Below are 24075 nucleotides of genomic sequence, written 5' to 3'. Positions count from 1 at the left end.
TGTCCTCACAGAATTTGAGGAAAGATTTCCACGTCCGATAATAGATCTTGGCGGAGGAGGGCTTCCTAGCCCTAATCATCGTGCGAACAACCGCATCGGAGAAACCTCTTTGCTTCAACAGGAAGGTTTCAATAGCCACGCCGTTAAACGTAGCGTATTTAAACCCTGGTGGAAGACTGGGCCCTGTGAGAGCAGGTCGGGCCTGAGTGGAAGGGGCCACGGCACGTCTCCCAGAAGAAGAATGAGCTCTGAGTACCAAGCTCGACGAGGCCAGTCTGGGGCGATCAGAGGCGTCTGAATGCCCTCCATCCTGATTCTGCGTAGGATCCGAGGTAGGAGCGGTAACGGAGGGAACACGTACAGAAACGTAAAGTTGTCCCACGGAGCCACGAGGGCGTCCACGTCGTACGCCATCGGATCTCTTGCGCGAGACAGAAAGCACGGGAGTTTGTGATTTAGCCTGGACGCCATCAGATCCACTTCTGGGCGTCCCCACCGGAGACAAAGGTCCTCGAACACCTCCGGATGGAGAGACCACTCCCCCGAGTCCACCGTCGTTCGGCTGAGGAAGTCCGCTGTCCAATTGTCCACACCCGGGAAGAATATAGCCGAGATCACCGGAACATGGGCTTCCGCCCACTGCAGAATCTTTGCGGCCTCGTTCATCACCGTCCCGCTGCGAGTCCCCCCTTGGTGGTTGATATAGGCAACCGCTGTAGCGTTGTCCGACTGTGTCCTGATCGGACGGCCCTGCAAGTAGGGGGTCCAATGGCAGAGGGAGAGGTAGATGGCCCGGAGCTCCAGTATATTGATAGGTAGTTTGGACTCCGACGGAGACCAAACGCCTTGGGCTGTCCGGGTACCGAAGACCCCTCCCCAGCCGCTGAGGCTGGCGTCGGTCGTGACCACCGTCCATGACACTGGAAGGAAGGACTTCCCCGAGGACAGGTGGTCCGGTACCATCCACCAGCCAAGAGCCGCGCGCACTGGGTGGGACAGAGAGATCCTGAGGTCCAGAGAATCCCGGGACTTGTCCCAGGAGGACAAAATGAGCCTCTGAAAATCCCTGGTGTGGAACTGGGCGAATGGAATCGCCTCGAAGGAGGCCACCATCAGGCCCAGTACTCGCATGCAGCTGCGAATCGACACCCTGCGGCGCTGAATAAGCAGACGCACCGTCCTCTGAATGTCCGATCTCTTGTCCAGTGGTAGACGCACCACGGCAGCCTGGGAGTCCAGTGTCATGCCCAAGAATCTGATCTGAGTGGTGGGAGACAGGCATGACTTCCTCAGGTTGATTATCCACCCGAAGCGAGTGAGGGTGCTCATCGTAATCTGAAGACTCTCTTCGCATTGAGCCGCTGTAGGTGCCTTGATTAAGATGTCGTCCAGATACGGGAGAAGAGTAATGCCTCTGGACCGCAGAATCCCCAGAAGAGGGTCAAGAACTTTTGTAAATACTCGCGGAGCCGTCGCCAGACCGAACGGCAGAGCGACGAACTGGTAATGAGCTGCCTGGATGGCAAATCGAAGGAACCGTTGGTGGGCTGTGGCGATGGGGATGTGGAGATATGCATCCTAGATGTCTAAGGACACCATGTGCTCCCCTTTCACCAGTGAAGCAACCACGGAACGGAGGGACTCCATCCTGAACCTTTGAACCCGCAGATAACGGTTCAACAGTTTTAGGTCCAGCACTGGCCTCACATCGCCCTCCTTTTTGGGGACCACAAACAGGTTGGAATAAAAACCCGTAAACCGCTCCTCCAAGGGAACAGGGGAAATCACCCCCCGTGAGAGAAGTGACTGGACTGCGTGCAAAAGAGCCGCAGCCCGGATGGGATCCCTGGAGGGCTGGGAGAGGAAGAAGCGGTCGGGGGGAAGAGACCTGAACTCTATTTTGTATCCCGAGGAGACAACCTCGAGCGCCCATGCGTCCGGAATATGGGCGTGCCAAATCTCCTGAAACAGGAGAAGACGCCCCCCCACCTGTGAGGGTGGGGACAAACCTTCATGCTGAAGGCTGCTTACCTGGGGCTGTGCGAGGCTGCTGAGGCAGCGGACGCCAGGCCTGCTGGGGCTTAAAGGACGGTCCTTTCCGCCGATCCTGATTGGGCGGCCCCGCCGCTGAGGTAGGTGCTGAACGGGTGCCCGAAAAGCGGCGAAAGGACTGAAAGCGAGAAGATGAAGTTCTGGACTGAAAAGGCCGCTTTGCCCTGGGTTGGGGCAGATGGGTGCTTTTTCCACCCGTAGCCTCCGAAATAATCTCATCTAATTTGGACCCAAATAGCCGAGACCCCGAGAACGGAAGCCTCAACAAGGAGCGCTTAGATGAGGAATCTGCTTTCCAGGCCTTGAGCCACAACTCCCGGCGGATGGAAGTGGCGAGAGCTGAGGAACGGGCGATCATAGTCCCAGCATCCAGAGCCGCTTCACAGAGATATTTCCCTGCCTGAGAAATTTGGAGCGCTGACGATTGAAGTTCAGCGGGAGGGAGGTTGGACGCTATGTCCTGGTTCAAACGGAGGGACCACTCTGAAACTGCTTTGGCTACCCAGGCAGAGGCGAAAATCGGCCGCAATGCCGAACCGCTCGCCGTAAAGATCGACTTAGAGAGTGACTCTATGCGGCGGTCCACTGGATCCTGGAGGGACGAGCCATCCGCCACCGGGATGGTAGTGAATTTTGCCAAGCGAGCAACCGGTGGGTCCACCTTCGGTGGGGAGGACCATTTGTCCACGGACTCGCGTGGAAAAGGGTAGAGTAGGTCTAGGCGTTTCGGAATAATGAAACGCAAACCTGGCTGGTCCCAAGCCTTTGTGACAACGATAGAAAAATCGTTGTGTAATGGGAACGATTTGGGGTTCTGCTTCGTACGCAGAAATGACACCCCTTGTTGGCTAGTAGAGGGAAGGTCCTCCTGAACCTGGAAGGTGTCCCTTATTGCCGATATCAGGCTATCCACCATGGATGCAATCTAAAAAGAGTGCTCTGGATCCATATCTGCATCCGAATCCCCAAGCTCTCCTTCTTACAGTGCGTCGCCTAAAAGGGAGGACGCCTGTGAATGGGATCCAGGAGCAGGGGGGGATGCTGAGGCGTCAGAGGAGGAACGGGTGCCTGCTCTGGGGCGCTTACTAGGAAGTCTGCCTCTGGTTTGTGCTCTATGCGACTGTGCGGGTTGCGCCGGTGGCGATTTCTCTACCAAACGACCCAGCAATGAAAGGGTGGAATGGGAGATTTTTGAGAGGTCTTCCACTGCCCGTGACAGGGACCTTGCCCAGTCTGGGTCCCCCTGGACCGGCCGCTCCAGGGCTTCTGTGGGCTGTTGTGCCCTAGGGGGATGGCTCTGTGCAGGTTTCTGACATGCAGAGCACAGTGATAGTGACTGACCACGAGGGAATTTCTCCGAACATAAGGAGCAGGCATAGTAAGTGGTCCTACAGGGTGCCTGGTGGGGGTCAGTGGCCGGGTCAGACATGGTCAAATCTCCTGCTGGATGGGGGTATCGATTGCCTACCAGTATGGAGGTCCCAGGTCCTGTATCCTACCCACGCAGCGCAGAGGAAGAATCAGGAAGCTGAATCAGGGCGGGAGAATAAGCCACGCCCCCTTTCAGCCCGGGCCCGGCAAGCCACGCCCCCTCCCAGAACGGCCCCGACAAGCCATGCCCCCTTCCAGCCCGGGAACGGCAAGCCACGCCCCCTTCCAGCCCGGGAACGGCAGCCTAATGCTGAAGTGAGGTCAGAATGCCTATGTTCCCCATGTCCGGCACTGACCACAGCGGTACTGGAACCGCTGCGGCTAAAAGGTAATGTGTGCTATGCCGCCGCCTCTAATAAATAGACCAGATATACCGCAGAGCTGCCGTGTGGCGAGAGCAGTGAGGCCGGAGATCGGGCTGACGGACGGACGGACGGGCGAGCGGGTGGGTGGGGAGGGGGTGGAAGATGGAGGAGGATCTCCTGCAGCTAGGGGGATGAAGCAGATTACTTACCTGTCTTCATCTGTGTTCTTCACCCTATGATGCAACACCAGCAGGGCCACCCTATGACCGCTGGCACCATGCGACAGGGGTCCGGGCAGAGAAGGGCTGAAGAGAGGGTGGCCCTCTTGCTGGGGGGAAGCAGGGGAGCGAGGCTGCCCTGGTCCACTTTGCCTTCTTGGGGGAGGCAAGGCGGTGACTTAGATACACCGGCCAGCCTCCCGGGGATACAGGGATGCAGGCGACCCTGTGCCCCCTTCCAGTAGTCTGTGAATTAAAGATAAAAATAATAAAATCAAAAGAAAAAAGCCACCCTGCAAAGCAGGGAGGTCTGCCTCCTACGACACTAAGCTAAAAACTGATATGCTCTCTCCAGGCTGGAGGGGGTATAGCCTGAAGGGGAGGAGCTAACAGCTTTCAGCCTAGTGTCGCCTCCTAGTGGCAGCAGCAAGCTATACCGACGGTCCTGTGTCCCCCAATGATATGAGCGAGAAATACGTTTGTGTACACAAGAGGCCTTAACATGTGACAAAAAGGCCCCTGGGAATGAGGAAATGAAGGGAAGAAGTGCTGGGATCCGTTTTTGGTAATTTTTTGTGTTTAGTGTCCCTTTAAAGAAGAACAAAAGGATGTCAAAATTTGTTTTTTGGGGGATTTCCAAACTGAAAAACAGATTCTATTGTAAAAAAAATAAAAAATAAAATGATAGGACCCATGATGGATATGACAGACCATATTTTGTCAAGGTTTTACTTTTTTTTTTTTACTTCATAGAATAAATATTATAACCACCAAAAAGAAACAGATACAGGAAGATGCAGATTCTTTACTGTAAGAGCAGTGAGAATATGCAGCTCTCTGCCACAGAATGTTATGATGGTAGAATTCAAGAAAGTAATAATATCAGAAGTTATAGGTTCTAGATTTCTGGAGATGACACCTTAATCTAGGGATTTATTTTGTACTTTTGGAGTCTGGAAGTAATATATCCTTCCAATTGGCGACCATCTCATAGGGGTTTTTGTTTTCCCCTAGATCAGAGATGGCCAACCTGTGGCTCTCCAGCTGTTGTAAAACTACAACTCCCACCATGCCCTGCTGTAGGCTGATAGCTGAAGGCAGTCTGGGCATGCTGGGAGTTGTAGTTTTGCAACAGCTGGAGGGCCGCAGGTTGGCCATCCCTGCTCTAAATCAACATGGTAGGCTTATGGAAAACAGAAGTAGTAGTTCAGCGCTTCATTGTACTTTATTTAGTCTTGAAATATAGAAAAATTGTAAATTTTAAAACAATTTTGCTAATGCGTTTCTGATGGACAATCACCCTTAGTTATAAATTGATTTAACATTTTTCTACATATTTCAAGACTTAAGATTTGATCTGAGAGCTGAACAAGCTTCTATTTTCCACATATTAACTGAGAGACAGCCCTGTGTTCGTGCACCAACATAGTGGATGGAGATGAGCTGATTCAATATGGTAGGCTTATAGGTTGGACTTGATGGACATCAACTTCTGTATGTATCAACAAACCCTGACTGCAGAATTCACTAGTTGTACAATTTATTACATTACAGATAAGAATAAATTGGTGTATAACGTTGATGTAAAACTAGGTGAAATTTACCTTCTGGCCTCACAGTGCAGGAATATTCACAGATTTGTGAAAACAGCAAATATCACTGTAGTAAAAATACATTTATGTCAGATACCTTCATAATGCTATTCACTTCGGACAATGCAGAATTCTCCAACCAGAGAGAGCACAGACGGAATATCCACATGTCGTGTTCCTCCCCGGACACCAGGCAGCTGATGTAGTTCCTTATGGCTGTGCAGAGAAAGTGTTTCCTGTCCTCCTTCAGAGCAGAAATCGCACATTCATCCAATTCCAGTTCTCGCTGAACCTTTACTGTGTATCTGACAGGTAAGAAAATAAAATGAGTGATGAGTGGTAGCTGGGTAAAGCACTGTTTTTGAACAGCGTTGTTGGGTTAATCTAGAAGGCATTAGGAATTCCAGTCCAGACGGCTAAACGCATTACACGGCTGCAACACTGTGGGGGTCATTTACTAACAGATCTACATCACCTTTTGGTGTATATCTGTCGCAAATTGTGGCACAAAGGTTATTTGCGCCATAATCTGCGACTTTTCCAGGTCTTTTATGCTTTTAACAAGTTTACGCTTGTAAGTACAATAAACCGTTTGAATACAGTTGCAAGAAAAAGTATGTGAACCCTTTGGAATGATTTGGATTTCTGCACAAATTGGTCATAAAATTTGATCTGATCTTCATCTAAGTCACAACAATAGACAATCACAGTCTGCTTACACTAATAACACACAAAGAATTAAATGTCACCATGTTTATATTGAACACACCATGTAAACATTCACAGTGCAGGTGGAAAAAGTATGTGAACCCTTGGATTTAATAACTGGTTGAACCTCCTTTGGCAGCAATAACTTTAACCAAACGTTTCCTGTAGTTGCAGATCAGACGTGCACAACGGTCAGGAGTAATTCTTGACCATTCCTCTTTACAGAACTGTTTCAGTTCAGCAATATTCTTGGGATGTCTGGTGTGAATCGCTTTCTTGAGGTCATGCCACAGCATCTCAATCGGGTTGAGGTCAGGACTCTGACTGGGCCACTCCAGAAGTCGTATTTTCTTCTGTTTCAGACATTCTGTTGTTGATTTACTTCTATGCTTTGGGTCGTTGTCCTGTTGCAACACCCATCTTCTGTTGAAATTAAGCTGGTGGACAGATGGCCTTAAAGAGGACCTTTCACCTGTATAAACATTGTGAACTGAGTATGCTGCCATGTAGAGCGGCGCCCGGGGATCTCACTGCACTTACTATTATCCCCGGGCGCCGCTCCGTTCTCCCGTTATAGGCTCCGGTACCTTTGCTTTTTAAGTTATAGTAGGCGGGTCTTCCCTTGTCCTGTGGGCGTCTCCTTCTCCTAGGCTGCAGCGCTGGCCAATCGCAGCGCACAGCTCACAGCCTGAGAGGTTTTTTTCTCCCAGGCTGTGAGCTGTGCGTTGCAATTGGCCAGCGCTGCAGCCTAGGAGAAGGAGACGCCCACAGGACAAGGGAAGACCCGCCTACTATAACTTAAAAAGCAAAGGTACCGGAGCCTATAACGGGAGAACGGAGCGGCGCCCGGGGATAATAGTAGGTGCAGTGAGATCCCCGGGCGCCGCTCTATATGGCAGCATACTCAGTTCACAATGTTTATACAGGTGAAAGGTCCTCTTTAAGTTCTCCTGTAAAATGTCTTGATAAACTTGGGAATTCATTTTTCCTTCGATGATAGCAATCCGTCCAGGCCCTGACAGCAAAGCAGCCCCAAACCATGATGCCCCCACCACCATACTTCACATTTGGGATGAGGTTTTGATGTTGGTGTGCTGTGCCTCTTTTTCTCCACACATAGTGTTGTGTGTTTCTTCCAAACAACTCAACTTTGGTTTCATCTGTCCACAGAATATTTTGCCAGTACTGCTGTGGAACATCCAGGTGCTCTTGTGCAAACTGTAAACGTGCAGCAATGTTTTTTTTGGACAGCAGTGGCTTCCTCTGTGGTATCCTCCCATGAAATCCATTCTTGTTCAGTGTTTTACGTATCGTAGATTCGCTAACCGGGATGTTAGCATATGCCAGAGACTTTTGTAAGTCTTTAGCTGACACTCTAGGATTCTTCTTCACCTCATTGAGCAGTCTCCGCTGTGCTCTTGCAGTCATCTTTACAGGACGGCCACTCCTAGGGAGAGTAGCAGCAGTGCTGAACCTTCTCCATTTATAGACAATTTGTCTTACCGTGGACTGATGAACAGCAAGGCTTTTGGAGATACTTTTATAACCCTTTCCAGCTTCTTGCAAGTCAACAATTCTTAATCGTAGGTCTTCTGAGAGCTCTTTTGTGCGAGGCATCATTCACATTAGACAAAGCTTCTTGTGAAAAGCAAACCCAGAACTGGTGTGTGTTTTTTATAGGGCAGGGCAGCTGTAACCAACACCTCCAATCTCATCTCATTGATTGGACTCCAGTTGGCTGACACCTCACTCCAATTAGCTCTTGGAGATGTCATCAGTCTAGGGGTTCACATACTTTTTACACCTGCACTGTGAACGTTTACATGGTGTGTTCAATAAAAACATTGTAACATTTAATTCTTTGTGTGTTATTAGTTTAAGCAGACTGTGATTGTCTATTGTTGTGACTTAGATGAAGATCAGATCACATTTTATGACCAATTTGTGAAGAAATCCATATCATTCCAAAGGGTTCACATACTTTTTCTTGCAACTGTATATGGTAGTAGTCAGTACTTCACTATGGCTGCAATTCTTTGATTATCTACAGGAGTGTCGACTAAAGGAGGGAGATTACTGTGTGAAACCTGATGATCCCTGCCTTCGTGTATTTTCCATTTTAACCCCTTGCTGAGGAAGGAGGTGGTGCTTGTAAGCAGCGCGATCTTCTATGCTATTTATCGATCGGATTCTGTGATTTCTACCCACATCACATCGGAGATCTGCAGCACAAACCTACAGCTACGTATTTAGTGAAATTTTTGCTTTTAGGTATTTATTATACTCACAAACTTCCATAAAAATATAGGCAAGTCAAAGGTAAAACAGAGCAGCCTTGTGCACGCCCGACCCGGGTTTCGCCTCAAGCTTTGTCAGGGGCATAGGTCTCAATCATCCACACTTGTGCTTAAGTATCCACCCCAATCTCCTCCTTCATTACACTATCATTGTGCTGCCCAAATTCACATTAAAAGCCATCATAAGTAATCTCTTAAAAATAATACAAATAATAAAACAAACCCCGTTGGGTTAAGTTGTATTATCAGTTTTCACTCAATATATTTTCATCCTCATCTAAAACTACTATAATTCCATTCATAAAATCACTCCACCACGCAACCTGTCACATGGTCTTTATCCACCAGTCATAGTTCCGATAGGTCAGTAGATCTAAAGCCCTTGTTTTAAACTACAAAGCATAGGGACATATTCGTGAATCAAGCGAGGTTTCGAATTAAGTTACACATCCAATCTCTGGAGCTGAATACATCCATCGTATTGTCATTGGTCTAATAGCCACCGTTCAGTACGTTCTACCACCATAGGTCCATTCACATGGTCCAGTCACATGGTTTTACACCCACCAATCACGGTTCAGATACACCGGTCAGGTACGCTGAACATAGGGGTGATTTGTTTTAAATGGCAGGGACATATTTGCTAACCAGTCAGACAGGGTAAATTCAACATTCAATCCCCGGGGCTGGATCGTGTCCAGATCGTAGATCCACTTCCCCTCCATGGATCTATGGTAGTAGAACGTACTGAACGGTGGCTATTAGACCAATGACAATACGATGGTGTATTCAGCTCCAGAGATTGGATGTGTACCTTAATTCGGGAAGATGACTATTTACGTACCATCGCCGTCTCCCTGCTTCTTCTTCTCCTGGCCTGCGATGCTCCACTGGGCTCCAGCAAGGTCAACATCCGGTTTGACATCGCCGAAGCCAATCACAGGCCGCAGCGGTGTCAAACTTTCTTTGCGTCATGACAAATGGTCACATGATCGCAAGGGGAGCCCCTTGCTAGGTTCCCTTTAAATAAAATTTGTTTCGCTTTAATTATTATCTTTTTTTAGTCCCACTAGGGCAGTGATGGCGAACCTTTTACAGACTGAGTGGCCAAACCCCACATATTTAATCGCAGCAGCGATCAAAGTTATCTCTGTCCCACCGTTACAGCAGGACACTGGCTACAGTCAGTGCTGGACCCCCACAGTATCACCACAGCCTGTGTGGGGTCTCTTCACTCCCTGACGTCTGCACCACGACTAATGGTGTGGGCATCAGGGACTGAACAGACGACACAACCAGCACCGATACAGCACTCCAGACCAAAAATATAGATTAAAATGATTATTCTTTTTTTAAACATTGTCAGGTACTAAGAGGGCAAATTAATCACCCAGCCCCAGCTGGTAATGCAGCAAAACTATAGTATTTACAGCATTTGTGGACCTACCCTGAGTGGGTAGCATGTCAATTTATAGAATGGCACTCAAAGGGAATGGCTCTGTGAATCAGGACACTATCCCCCCGAGCGTGCGTGGAGAAAGTGGAATGAAAGGCCTGCGAGATCCATGGTTTATTAAGCAGCCTATGGGATTGTTTCGTCAAGTGAGTCTCAGTGAGGCACACTATGGCTGGTTGATATTTCTGGACAGCCATAAAGACCACCTGACGTTTAGAGGGATCTTCCAGGCCTCTTACATTCCATGCCAAAACATGAGTTTTATCTGCCATCACTCTGTAAAAAGCATAAGAGAAAGGGTGGACCAGGCACCCATATAAAGCAGTCACCGTATGGCATAAGTGTAATAACATATATTATCTCTCTGTGGATCAAAACCCCCAATAAACCATAAACATAATAATTCCTATAAAGGAACAAACTTTTGATGGTCCCCGAACGGGACCTGAGGCAGAAGAAAGGTTCCTGTAACCTGTAAGATAGGAAGCGGTAACACATCTGTATTTGCGGACCAGGTCCCAGTAGTAGAGACCCGGGCAGCAATAAAAGAGGGATGCAGGTAACATAGTGACTTAGTTAACAATAACAATTAACAATAGGACAGGTATGAACATTAGAGTCAGTGTTATTGGACAGAACCAAATTACTACTCCGGGGCACGGTAGCAATCGTGCAAAAACAGGCACAGAACAAGCTTTAAACGTTATACTTATCCGCCCGTCCCCAGAGTTTTCCATAAGGTCTCCGGAATAGTCCCAAGCATGGCATTTCCCGCTCTATCAGTCGTTCTCATATCTTTTAGAAAGCAAGGATTCCATTTGTTCAACCCAGTGGCTGGCTTCCTCCGGGGATTCGAAAAAATGTGTCTTTCCTTTAAACATTATCCGCAGCTTTGAGGGGTATAGCATGGAATATTGTATATTTTGTGAGCGTATTCACTTTTTAACATCCAGGAACCGCGCTCGCCGCTTCTGTACCTCCGCTGAGAAGTCAGGGAATATGGAGACTCTTTGTCCATCTATAAATAGGTTCTGACGTTCTCTTGCCTTGTGGAGAATGGCATCTCTATCTTGAAAGTGTAGAATCCTCATTAGCGTTGGTCTAGGAGGACCTCCCGGTGGTGGTGGGCGAGACGGCACTCTGTGCGCCCTATCTATAGCAAATAGGGGGGCGAAAGAGTCCTTTCCAAATATTTTCCTGAACCAGTCCTCAAAGAAATGGACAGCATTGGATCCTTTGGATTTTTCTGGCACTCCCACTATGCGAAGGTTGTTCTGGCGTGATCTATTTTCCAAGTCCTCCTTTTTATTTATTAGCAGGGTGATATTATGGATTTCTTTAGCCAGATCACGCTTCATAGGGGGGACCTGGTCTTCCAGGCGGGATACGCGTCCCTCTGCTTCAGCAATTCTCTCATTAACTTTCCTGATATCCTGCCTAATAAGGGACACATTCTCTTGGAGGGACCCAATAGATGTATTGATGGTCATCAAAGCTGTGCTACATTGGTGCACGGCTGTATAAATGTCCTTGGTGGTAGGTTCGGACAGCAGTGGAAGCATGGGGGCAGGGGGCTGCATTTGGACCCTACATAGTGAATTATATTCGGTAGGGGGCCCCCGGTCACTTGCCTTTAGCTCCTCCACGTGGGATCCGCCATCTTAAGAGCAGGAGTCTTCCTCTGCATCAGGAGCGGCCGAAGTCGCCGCTTGTGTCGCCAGGACTCCGGGCAAACTGTCCTCCGGTATGGGGATCTCTTTAGAGGGGGGAACATGGGCATATTGTTCCAGGCGCGCCACTACCTCTGCCACGTTAAGCGAAGCGGTCGCGCCATGCTGCTTCACTGGGGTTGGTCCCGCCGCCTCTTTATCCTTCCTGCCCGACCGAGTCATGCTGGCCAGAAACAGCAGGGAGATCTCCCTCGGTATCGTGCTGGTGCTCGGCTGGTTAAGTCACCGCAGCCACAGGATGAAGTCGGATTTAAGGCAGCGCTGCCCGGGAGCTCAAGCGCGCGTGTCTTCCTACATCGCCGGGCAGGCCACGCCCCCTAGCATGTCAATTTATGCTGCAGATTTCTCCCATGGTTTAAACCAGGCATCCTCAAGCTGAGGCCCCCCAGCTGTTGTAAAACTACAACTCCCACAATGCCCTGCTGTAGGCTGATACCTGTAGGCTGTCCGGGCATGCTGGGAGTTGTCGTTTTGCAACAGCTGGAGGGCCGCAGTTTGAGGATGCCTGGTTTAAACCATATGCAATTTATAGGGTTAAATCGTGGCAAGATCTGCAACAAGTCTGCATCTAACTTGTGGACTCTGCTGAGAATTCGTAGTGGATTTTTCGGTTGCAATTTATGTTAATAAATTCTTCTGAATGGATGCAACCTCACAAATGGCAGAAAATACAATATTAATTAAGCAGCTATTGCTAACCAATCCCTATTTCAACCACTTCACATGTGGCCTAAGGATTATGCAAAGTATTAAACATAGATCTCAACCTGTTGGCCTGAACCTTGTGCTGTCTCATTAACTCCACTTCCTCCTTTGCTTTTGCCAGTAACGCCTGCTTGTTCTCAAACTCAGAGGATTTCATGTAATTATCGATTCGCTGATACTGGGCATCGGAGAAACGAGCTAATGACAGAAATGCCTTCATCCTTCCTTCCTGCAGGCGGTCACAGCTGCCCGTGCTGTAGCCTTCCGCTACTTCCACTGCCTGTAGGACAAAGAAACAAGGTCACAGAGACCGGCAAATTTCATCTGCAGGAGGGGTGCAATCCATTACTTTTAATATAATAGTATTCCGTTTGGTTGCGTTCCCATACCGGACAAAAAAACGTTGCAAGGTGTGGTTTTCTGTCCGGCATGGGATGCGGAGCAAAATGAATCTGGTAAGGTCAATAGACACAATAGAAAACGGATCTGGCACCCATTAACTTAAAATGGTTGAAATGCTGGATTCGTCATTGCCATTTTAAAGATAATACAACCGAATCTGTTCATAGCGGATGCACCCGGGTGTATTATCAATAATGGAAGCGTTTTTCGCTGATCCCTGCGTGTGAAACTAGCCTAAGCCACTGTCAGACACCTCTCATAGTGACTTATCTCCCCTGAGAACAAAAGGATTGGGAAAGCTGAAATCCATCAGACCGATCCTTTTCTCTCAACACCCGCCGTCGAGGCAGAGTCATGAAACCCCCATAGAGATTAGATGGTGCACCAAATAATAAGGAAAGCCTACCTTCTCCAGATAGTTCTGCATAATGATTGTGGGACTTTCCAGACACGTTTCTGCCAACCAGTTCCCACATAACCTCAAGCAATCAACATAAATCAGCTGAAGGCTGGGATCATTCTCCACCTAAAAATAAAAAGCACAATTCAAGTTAAACGCCCATGAACACACAGAAAAAGTAGTCCACATTAAAGAACTACTCCCACCCTAGACGTCCACTGGATATGCCACAAATGTCTGATGGATCTGTACCTGCTAAGTCTCTGTACACGGGTCCTAATCAGCAAGGAGGATTTTATTTATAACACAGGAGTGGTGAGCGGTCTCTTTTTCTTTCTCTTATCTATACAAGTCATAGAAAAAGCCAACCATTTAGTTCTTCATATATAGGGCAGCCAGAGGCCACCTCAACCCCGGGGGTCATCTATTCTGGAGATAGGTGCAGGCCCAGAGGTGGACCATATCCTTTGAAAATTGATTGCGTGTCTAAATTTGAATAATCCTTTAAAAGGGTTGTGCAAGAATATGGGGAGATGGGAGAGTGGCACCTATAAAGGGAAGCTTACTTATCTGCTTCTCAGCACTGGCTCCTTCATCTCCTGGCCTACATCCGGTTTGACATCACCATTGCCACGTGACCATTTGTCATGATGTAAAGGGGATCCAGCCACTGCCGTGGCCAGTGATTTGATGCAGCCATGTTAAACTGGATGTTTACAGCGAAGGAGCCCAGCGGAGCATTGCAGGCTCGGAGGAGAAGGAGCAGGGAGCCAGGACGGTGAAGCAGGCAAGTCACCTTCCCTTTCTTGGTCTGGCCAAGTGGAGGGTTTTTGCCAAAACCCTCCCCTCACATTCTTGCCAACCTAGAGCATTCAGGAATAGAAAGATTAATACATACTGTAACTGTGCTTACAACGGTGGAGTCCTACCTGAAGGGGTTATGCCATTAATAACACATTCCTATCCACACAATAGGGGATAAGTGATTTATCGTTGGGGGTCTGACTGCTGGGAACCCCAGTGATAACATAAATGTAGGTCCGGAATACAGACGACTGCCCCATGAAGATGAACAGGTGGTGCGCATGCATGACCACCACTCGATTGCTGCGTGCTGCCCCTCCTTTTGCTCTAGTAAAATCCTGGATAAACGAGGGTCTAGTGAGCAGAGGGTCTATGCTCTGTGTTGGAGAAGCTAAAACTTTTCTAAGTCATATGTGCTTATAAATGTGTTACATATACCCAACTTTATAAAACTATTTAATTTTGGCATAAATCAGTAGTAGATGTCAATATGACACATTGTAATATATCTTATTACTGGAAAATGGCATCTTCCTCGCCTTCTAGACGCCTGTAGTACTCCTTCCCCTGTCTGAAGGATCTGAAAATGTTCAGGAATCTTTTCCCTCAGTTTAGGATGAAGCAGTAAATAGGACACAGGTAAGAGGGTGGGTTTACAGCAGTATCTCTCCCTCAGTGTATGTGCAAGAACTACACTGTGAGGAGGGGGGGGATTGTGCAGGAGTTTTATATTGATGACCTGGGATCGGTGGGGATCTGACACTTGGTACCCCCGCCCAGGTGGCGCTCCATGCGATCAGAACTTCCTCTTCATTACACCGCCCGTCATCTTGGAAGCGAGTGTAATTACAAGTACTCGCTCCATTCACTCAAATTAATTACACTACGCCGCCGCTGCAAGGGAGCCGACTCTGCGAGAGCTGCTTTCCCTTCATTACACTACGCGGCGTCTCCCTCTCTTGCAGCAGCATAGTGTAATTACAAGTACTCGCTCTATTCAAGTGATTTCTTCTAAGACGATGGGCAGTGTAATGAAGAGGAAGTAGTGATTGCATGGAGCGCTGCCTCCTCTTCAGCCAGCTGATCGGTGCGGGTGCCATGTGCCTATCCTCAGGCCTTAGCACATATCCTTTAATCTATGAGACCGCATGCGGAGGAGAGGGTGCAGTAAGGACCCTACTGGCTCAAGAGCACATCTCTGAGAGAGAGAATATACAGTTAGGGTCCATTCACTCGTCCGTGTGTGTTTTGCGGATCCGCAAAACACGGACACCGGCAATGTGCGTTCCGCATTTTGCGGACCGAACATCGCCGGCACTATAATAGAATATGTCTAATCTTGTCCGCAATTGCACACAAGAATAGGACATGTTCTATTTTTTTGGGGGAACGGAAGTGCGGGTCCGCATTTCCAGATCCGGCCAGCACATTGTGCGACCCCATAGAAATGAATGGGTCCGCAATTCCGTTCCGCAAAATGCGGAACAGAATTGCGGACGTGTGAATGGACCCTTACGAAAAAGATGTGGAAAAGCAGGTAGAGATCCAAAATAAGCAGTTCAGACACAACATCTACAGCTGCCACAGGACTGATTGTGATTTTTGGAATGATAGATATGCCATCAATTACACAGCTTAGGCTCGAGGAAAGGGATGCTATCCTATAAGTCAACGTTCAACCCTTTAAATAGGCCTTGAGACAGGACTTTGATATTGAGACATGACTCTTAATAAGCAGAGCTTGTTAAGAGCTCATTTGCATCCTATTCTTCCCAGAATTCCAGAAGAGCATGAATGGCCTATGAGTCTCCTCACGCCGATTAAGGAGAGATAGTACCCCCTAAATCTTAACTTAGGCCTCTCACCCAGTTAGGCCAGTACTCTCTGCTCTGCACTGATGAGGGGCAATCACCCCCGAAACAGCTGTCTGCAGATGAGATGTTGGCTTATTTAATATCCGAGTCATGTCTCAAGGCCTATTTAAAGGGTTGAACATAGACTTATAGGATAGCTGCCTTACATCTGGTGGCATTAGAGGCAGAGCTTGTTAAGAGCTCATTTGCATCCCTTTCTTCACAGGTTAGGCTCACAATACATTTGAGCCTTCTTCTGGATGTATACAGAAGTAGCAGATGTTAACATGACAACTGACGTGCTACGCTACTGATATAGTGCGCCATTCTAATTGTATTGTATTAGAACAGCACACTACCTTCAAAGCGTACCGCACCAGGGCCATCATGTCAACAGCCGCTACATGTGTATATCAATTCTCAACTGATACCTCTGAAAGAAGGCCACAAATTATACATGTATACGGTACATACAGTGGCTTATGTCACCAATAGGCTCCCATGTATACTGGGCAGTATGTTTTTTTGCAAGATGCCTCTTTAGAGAAATTACGCTTTTTTTTCCTTCAGTTGAAAAGATCACATGCTGACTTGTACCAGCATGACAAGTGCCAAAGTAACACCCTTTTGGCCTCAGTACAGTGAATGAAGCCCACCTCATATGGCAAATGTAAGGCTCATGGAACGGAGAAGTCACCATTATGCCACACAGTAAGATTATACAGATATTGTGGCTCCAGATAGATTCCAACCACAATGTTATACCAACCTCAAAGCTGTTAGCTTCCAATTTGTCCACCATTTGTCGGAGTAGACCCAGGGCTAGGCTTTGCTCCTTTTTAGCCCAAAAGACTTGCGCTTCTTCAAGCTGCCATTCAGACACAAGGAACTGTGCAGAGTTATGCTGCTTAATCTGGAACATGGCCTTTTCTGGTAGCTGTAGGAAAAAAGAAGACCTAACAAGTGAAGCATCAAACTGCTACTAGGAAACGGTATTCTTTCCCAGTATTTACTGTTACGTTAAATTAATTTATATTAAATGGGTGTCATCCCCATAGGGAAACTGATGGCTTATCAACAGAATATGCCCTAAAATTCTGATAGGTGCTGATCCCACCTCTGGAACATGCACCTATCTTGAGAATGGGCTTTGTCTTGCAGCTGTTGTAAATGGGGAGAGGTGGCCATGCATGTGCAGCTCTCTGCATTCCAAAAAAAAACCTCCAAAAAACCAGCTGAGCTTGCATACTCAGCTATTTTCAGAATTCTCATATAAGTGAATGGAGAGAGCCAAGCATATGTGGCCACCTCTCCGAAGGCCGAGAGATGGGGTCCTTTATCGAGACAGGTGTAGGTCCCAGAGGTGGGACCTGCATCTATGAGACATAAACTCCATATTCTGTGGATATACCATAAATGTCCAGATGGAAATACCCGTTTACGGCCTCTGTGGATCAGGCAGGCTGTTCCGGCACAGATTCTGCCTGGACCCTCTACTTTACTGACGGATCCCCATTGACTGCAATAGGGTCCGGCAGTGATCCGGCCAATTTCCGACAAAAATGCCGGGTTTCAGCTGGAAGAAAATCGTTGCATGCAACAGTTTATTTCCAGCTGAAACCCAGCATTTATGTCGGCAATCAGCTGGATCACCGCTGGACCCCTAGGCAGTCAGAGGGGATCCGGTGGTGAAGTAGAGGATCCGGCAGGCTGCTCTGTGTCCGAACAGCTTGCCAGATCCACGAACAGAGATGAGAACGAGGCCTAAGTCATTTACTTATTGCTGTTAGTAAGTTTTCAGAACTTGAACTGGCTTTTTTGAGACCTGAGTTTTGGAAGTTATGGAGGTCACAAGGAAAGACTAGAGGATCGCCTGAGAATCTACACTTTTTTCTTTCATACAGTACACAAAACTGGTGCTTTAAAAGGATTGTCCAATAAAGGGCATTTATTACATATCCACAGGATATGTAATAAATGTCTGATAGCTGGGACCACCACAGGTCGTTAGGATGGGGCCCCTGGGCCCTCTATTCTTCCTTACTGCATGACAACGAAGAGATTGAAAGGCATACATAACTCATGCATCCTGACACTGCATTCAATGTCTATGGAGCTGATAGAAATAACCCCAGTCAGGGGCCCCATTCTATATATCAGTGGGGACCCCAGCAATCCAACATTTATCACTTACCCTGAGGACAGGTAAAAATATACTTTGTTCGACTACCCTTTTGATTAAATTTTTATGAACTACATCCCAATCTGATAAACACATTCATTTTCAGTCCCTTCGAGCTCTTGGCTACACTAATTTTCACGCGTAACAACTAATATATTAATAAGTGACAATTTTACTCAAAAAAGCTGGTTCTAAAAATAATCTAAATCTAACACTTTAAGGCTACTTTCACACTTGCGTTCAGAACGGATCCATCTGCATTATATTGTAGAAAAATTCTAAGTGTGAAAGTAGTTCAGACGGATCCGTCCAGACTTTACATTGAAATCCGTTTGAAAATTGAGCCATATAGTGTCAAATTCAAACGGATCCGTCCCCATTGACTTACATTGTAAGTCTGGACGGATCCGTTTGCCTCCGCACGGCCAGGCGGACACCCGAACGCTGCAAGCTGCGTTCAGGTGTCCGCTTGCTGAGCGGAGCGGAGGCTGAACGCTGCCAGACTGATGCATTCTGAGCGGATCCGTGTCCACTCAGAATGCATTGGTAGCTGGACGGATGCGTTCGGGGCCGCTTGTGAGAGCCTTCAAACGGAGCTCACAAGCGGACACCCGAACGCTAGTGTGAAAGTAGCCTAAAGGGTGTCCTGCACTAGACCCTTATATAAAATTATCCTTCACTGAATTAAATTTTCACTTGTAACAGACAACGCACATCTTCATCGAAAACTCTTAAATTATTAACGGCTATGTTCCGGAGCAATTTTTTTTAGATTGCATTTTACTCATTTTGGGCTAAATATAATTTTTTTTAATTGGTCTTTCATAAACACTTACTTAAGGCCTGTATTACACCTGCAGATAAGTTTTACAATTGCCGGAAAGGGAGTGTTCCTTCCCGACAATCGCCTGCTCGTCAGTGAAGGAAAGCGCTGCTATTACATGCAGTGATCTCCTCCACAGTATGGGGAGTAGTGATCGCTAATGCCATCGCTCTTCCCCATACAAAATCATAATTTGCCGGCAGCAGAGAGTGATTAGACAGCAAGATCTGCTGCTGGCAAACGATCATTTTTTAGCCTGCAGAAAAAATGTGACTGCCCAATGAGCAAGCGTTTGCTTGTTTATCAGGTAATCGGCGGCACTTCTACACAGGCAGATCACTGCTAACGAGCGTTCCTACAAACGACTGTTAGCGATGATCTGGCTGACCCTCTGCAGGTCTAATACTGACCTAAGCCACATTCTCAGTAAGATAAGAATTGAGCTATTGAGTATTTAGGAGGTCAGAGATAAAGATCCGTCAGCTGAGCTGCCCGATGGGAAACAGTAAAATTACAGAGCCTGGTACTAGAGAATCTCAAGGCAGTATAGAGAAAGGGGCTTCAAATTTTTAAAAACCAATTGAAAAAAATATTTTTAGCTCAAAATGAGTGCAATGTAATAAAACTGTCCCCAAAGGTGTACATAGCCTTTAAATCACCTTACTATTCGATAAGAGGACGGGGTAACACCTAAACAGATATAATGTGACGTTACCTTCCATGTCACTGAGCTGAAGGACAATGTTATTCCAAGCTAAAAATGACCATGTCATTGTTCTAGGCAAGTCGTTCTTGGTGGTGGGGATTAGAGATGAGTGAATTTCATATTTAGAAATTTGTTTACTGGTAAAAGGTGAATTGCGTTATGGATTCCGTTACCACGGACCATAACGCAATTCTATGATGGAATGCATAACGAAATTCCTTTAGAGGCATTCCGTTATTCGTTACATCATAATAGAAGTCTATGGCCTGCATAATGGATCCTTCCCGTTTCTGTTATGCAGGAGAGGACCCTGCATAACGGAAATGGGACGGATCCGTTTTGCGGCCCATAGACTTCTATTATGACGGAACGAATAACGGAATGCCTCTAAAGGAATTTCGTTATGCATTCCATCATAGAATTGCGTTATGGTTCGTGGAAACGGAATCCATAACGCAATTCACCTTTTATCACCAAACAACGCGTGAACGAATTTCATAACATGAAATTCGCTCATCTCTAGTGGGGATAAACCTAGCTGGACAATGCACATCTATTGTATTTGTATGGCTGTTTGTGTTATAGCTCTGTACTGTGTTCTAATACATCACCTATATACTGTAAATTTATGGATCAATGTTGCACTTTTATCTCCGGTTTCATACAGCGGTTTCTCACTCATTCACACAAACTTATACTCCATCAAATGCTGTATTATTGTGGATAACATTTCTGTAGTGCGGTACCATATGGAGACACCATATTACGGCACACCTATTACAGAACCATAGGGACTTGGTGTGCTGCCATGCAGGCCTCCCATGACAGGAGGCCTAAGATACAATACTTTTAGCTGAAAAACTGCTAAAAAGTTGCAGGGTCAATCAGACTGAAAATGATGGCAGTCTTACTTCTTTATGAAGAAATGTTATCATCTTGCATGTCTTTAAAATAACGCAGAGGCTGCACAGACAGATGTCACTAGACTCACTACCCCGAGCTTTACTGGAAACTCCCTTTATATGTCCATGTGAACATCTGAAGTCCTTTCACACTTTAAAGGGCATGTCAGCAGATTTGTACTTATCACATTGTATAATTTGCATAGAATAATTAAAGAGGTACATTTTCAGGGGTCTTCTCTGTATTTTATCTTTGGTATTGGGAGCCTCTACAGGCTTAAAGGGCATCTGTCAGCGGCTTTGTACCTATGACACTGGCTGACCTGTTACATGTGCACTTGGCAGCTGAAGACATCTGTGTTGGTCCCATGTTCATATGTGCCCGCATTACTGAGAAAAATTATGTTTTACTATATGCAAATAAGTCTCTAGGAGCAACGGGGGCACTGCCATTATACCGAGAGGCAACTGCTGCACCCTCTCCACTTTGATTGACAGGACCCGGCAGTGAAAACGTGATCATGCCTGCCTGGCCCTGTCAATCAAAGTGCGGAGGGCGCAGCAGTTGCAGAGAGAGCAGAGCCTCTATGTGTAACGGTAACACCCCCGTTGCTCCTAGAGCCTCATTTGCATATAATAGAACACCATTTTCTCAGTAATGCGGGCACATATGAACATGGGACCAACACAGACGTCTTCAGCTGCCAAGTGCACATGTAACAGGTCAGCCGGTGCCCTAGGTACAAATCTGCTGACAGGTGCCCTTTAAACATGATTGGCTCATATACTCTCTTACTGATACTAGGCATTTCTGTATTTGTTCAAACTGTTATTTTCTGCAATGCTTTAAAATGCATGAAAATATAAAAAAACAAAAAAAAAACTAAAATCAACCTGGGTGTTGTTAGCGAGCCTAGATACCCGGGATAACTCCATTAAATGTTTGGTGAGAATTTGATTGAAGCAGTCCTGATTGGAGACATCTTTCTCCAGCATTGTCTCCAGGATAACAGATCGAAGAGCAAGGACAGGCTCCTGGAAGCCAAAGTCGCTGTCTTTAAGAAGTTGAGACTGCTGCTGCCACTTCATGTAGAGGTCCTTTAACTGATGCTCGGTGATGGCTCTGAAAGACAAAACCAGAATTATGAACAAGACTGAATTATCCAGAAGGCAGGGGCACATGCCACTACACTGACAACCATCCGTTGTATTGATTTTGACTAGCCATAGAAATAACTACATGCGCAATGATGAAGCCGAATCCCACTTTGTACCTACAGCACTTGCAGCACCTATTTGCCATTCAGCATCTGACCTATATTTTTTTCATCAATCTGCTATCAAACGTCTGTCCACTGTATGTTGACTGATCTGGTCCCCTGATGAACCGGTCAAAAGTCAGCTTCCGTCCAGCAGTGACCCCGGTGACGTCACCGACACTAATGGGCGGGTTTTAGCTCTGTCCTAGCCTGTAAAACGGCTAGGGCAGCGCTAAAGCCTACCCATTAGTGCTGGTAGTTTCATCGGAAATACTGCTAGGTGGAAGTCTCCGCCTAGCAGTGTAAAAATATACACAAACAGAGCAGGGAAAGGGAGAGCATCGGAGAATTAAATGCTCCGATGCTCATGTCAGAGGGGAAGAGTGGGGGAAGAAGGGAATACGTCCAGGTTCGGCGCTGAATCCAGACAACCCCAAAGTTTTATCAGAGGGTTCTTGCTTTGTGTACGGTGGTAGTGGCCACTGAGTAACTACCTTATTTCTTGGCTATACCACATTGACTTTTTTCATATAGTTTACTTAGTTGAGTAAGATTAAGACATACCTTGAAAACATCTGACCAGCATTTGCCAATTCACCAACGGCCTGCAGCCTGCACAACGTGGGATACAGAGAATACACTGACTCAAGGCTGCCTTTACACAGCTCCTCAACTTCTTTAACCCTAGGAGACAATAGAAAACGCTTAGCAATGATTACGTTCTGCTTTTTCTCTGCGATATGAAATGTCTATCAATCATAGCTGGATTTGTTGAGTTAGAGCTCCCCCTTAAGACTGAAGAATTCAGTGCACTGATGGAATCCATTCCTTCAAAACCCAGTTAAGTTTACCAAATTTCAAAGTCCAGGTTCTTTAAAGGAGTTGTCTATCCGGCAGTTTTTAAAAACTCTCAGGGGAGCAGATAGATTTATAAAAGTAAGAAAAAGGTTTATTCACCTGCTAAAGGTCCCTCTGTGCCAGCACTGCCAGTCCCATACTTGGGGAATGCGGTCCCCGCAGGAATGGAAGTGATGACATCACATCCATCGTTAACATGACTGCTCAGTCAATCACAGATCTCATCGGTCATGTGCAATTTATGGACATGTGACCACTGAGACCAGTGAGCTGAAAATCTGTCTCCTTTTTGATGATGGATTTAAACAGTGAATTCAAAGTAAGTGAACATTTAAGGCGGCGAGGGGGGGTGAGCGTGTTAAGTGGACACAGAGGCATTTTTCTGTAATAACATGGAAAATTGTTATCAGAGGCGCACTTTAATGTGATTCCGTGTCAGAGCCTCACTTTGGCGTATACCTATTGAAAGTGTAGTTATCAATGGGGGTCATTTATCAAGCTGAAATACGCCTAAATCTGCGACTTCTCCCCGCTTATGCCAGGTCTAAAAAAGTGGGCGTGCTGTGGGCAGGGAAGGGGAGGGGCCGGCAGGCCCGTCTCATTTACCATAGGACAGCTAAGCTGTCTTACAATTAGAAGCGGCGCTGGATATGCCGAAGTTATGAAGAGGTCTGCGCCTCTTCATAACTTTGGCGCTCCAACGCCAGCGATGGGGCTTTATTTAGACCGGCGGCTAAAACTCCAGTCTTAATAAATGTGCCCCCATTTTTTTTATTTTTTATAAATCACTAACATGTATGAGTACCATAAAGGGGTATTCCAATGCAATAATTTTTAATAAAAATGGGGTCAGAGAGGGCAAAAATAACAAACAGTGAGTATTCACCGATTCCCCGCCGCTGCTGTTCAGACTCACCAAAAACCGCTTGTACTGTCCACTCAGCCAGTGACTGGCTAGAGGGCAGACCTAATACTGGTTTCGCTACATCTAATATTCATCTACAGCTGCCTAAAGCCTGTATTACACTGCCCGATTTTTCTGCAGATAATATAAACGCTCGTTAGTATAATACGGCCGCCAATTACCCAAAGAATGAGCAAACATTCAATCATCGGACAATCCAAATCTTTTGACATGTTAAAAAAAATGATCATTTTCAGGCGGAAGATCGTGGTGTCTAATAATGATCTGCTGCTAACAAACCCTTATGCAACATGGGGACGAGCAATGGCATAGTGATCGCTCCTCCCCATGCTGCGCAGCAGATCGCTGCGTGTTATAGCAGAGGTCTCCTCTAATAGCTAGCAGGCAATCCCGACAATCGTTTGCCACCTTGGGCTGTGTAATACAGCAACCGGGACTGTTAGAATAATTAACTGAAATTTAGCAAA

The 24075-nt window shown here is 46.7% G+C and overlaps 1 protein-coding gene across 1 annotated transcript in view; it reads right to left on the bottom strand.

Moving 5' to 3' along the window:
- ATM (ATM serine/threonine kinase) overlaps positions 1 to 24075 on the bottom strand; it is a 181343-nt gene that overhangs the window by 30888 nt on the left and 126380 nt on the right. Inside the window, exons 45-50 of the mRNA XM_040426253.1 lie at positions 22390 to 22509; positions 21461 to 21689; positions 16723 to 16890; positions 13303 to 13422; positions 12557 to 12774; positions 5696 to 5903 (exon numbers count right to left, since the gene is read on the bottom strand). Coding sequence (XP_040282187.1) covers positions 5696 to 5903; positions 12557 to 12774; positions 13303 to 13422; positions 16723 to 16890; positions 21461 to 21689; positions 22390 to 22509 — 1063 coding nt within the window. The remainder of the gene's footprint in view (positions 1 to 5695; positions 5904 to 12556; positions 12775 to 13302; positions 13423 to 16722; positions 16891 to 21460; positions 21690 to 22389; positions 22510 to 24075) is intronic.

The sequence above is a fragment of the Bufo bufo genome, chromosome 3, assembly GCF_905171765.1.
Source record: "Bufo bufo chromosome 3, aBufBuf1.1, whole genome shotgun sequence".
NCBI lineage: Eukaryota > Metazoa > Chordata > Amphibia > Anura > Bufonidae > Bufo > Bufo bufo.
This window is presented reverse-complemented; position numbering and strand designations above follow the sequence as displayed.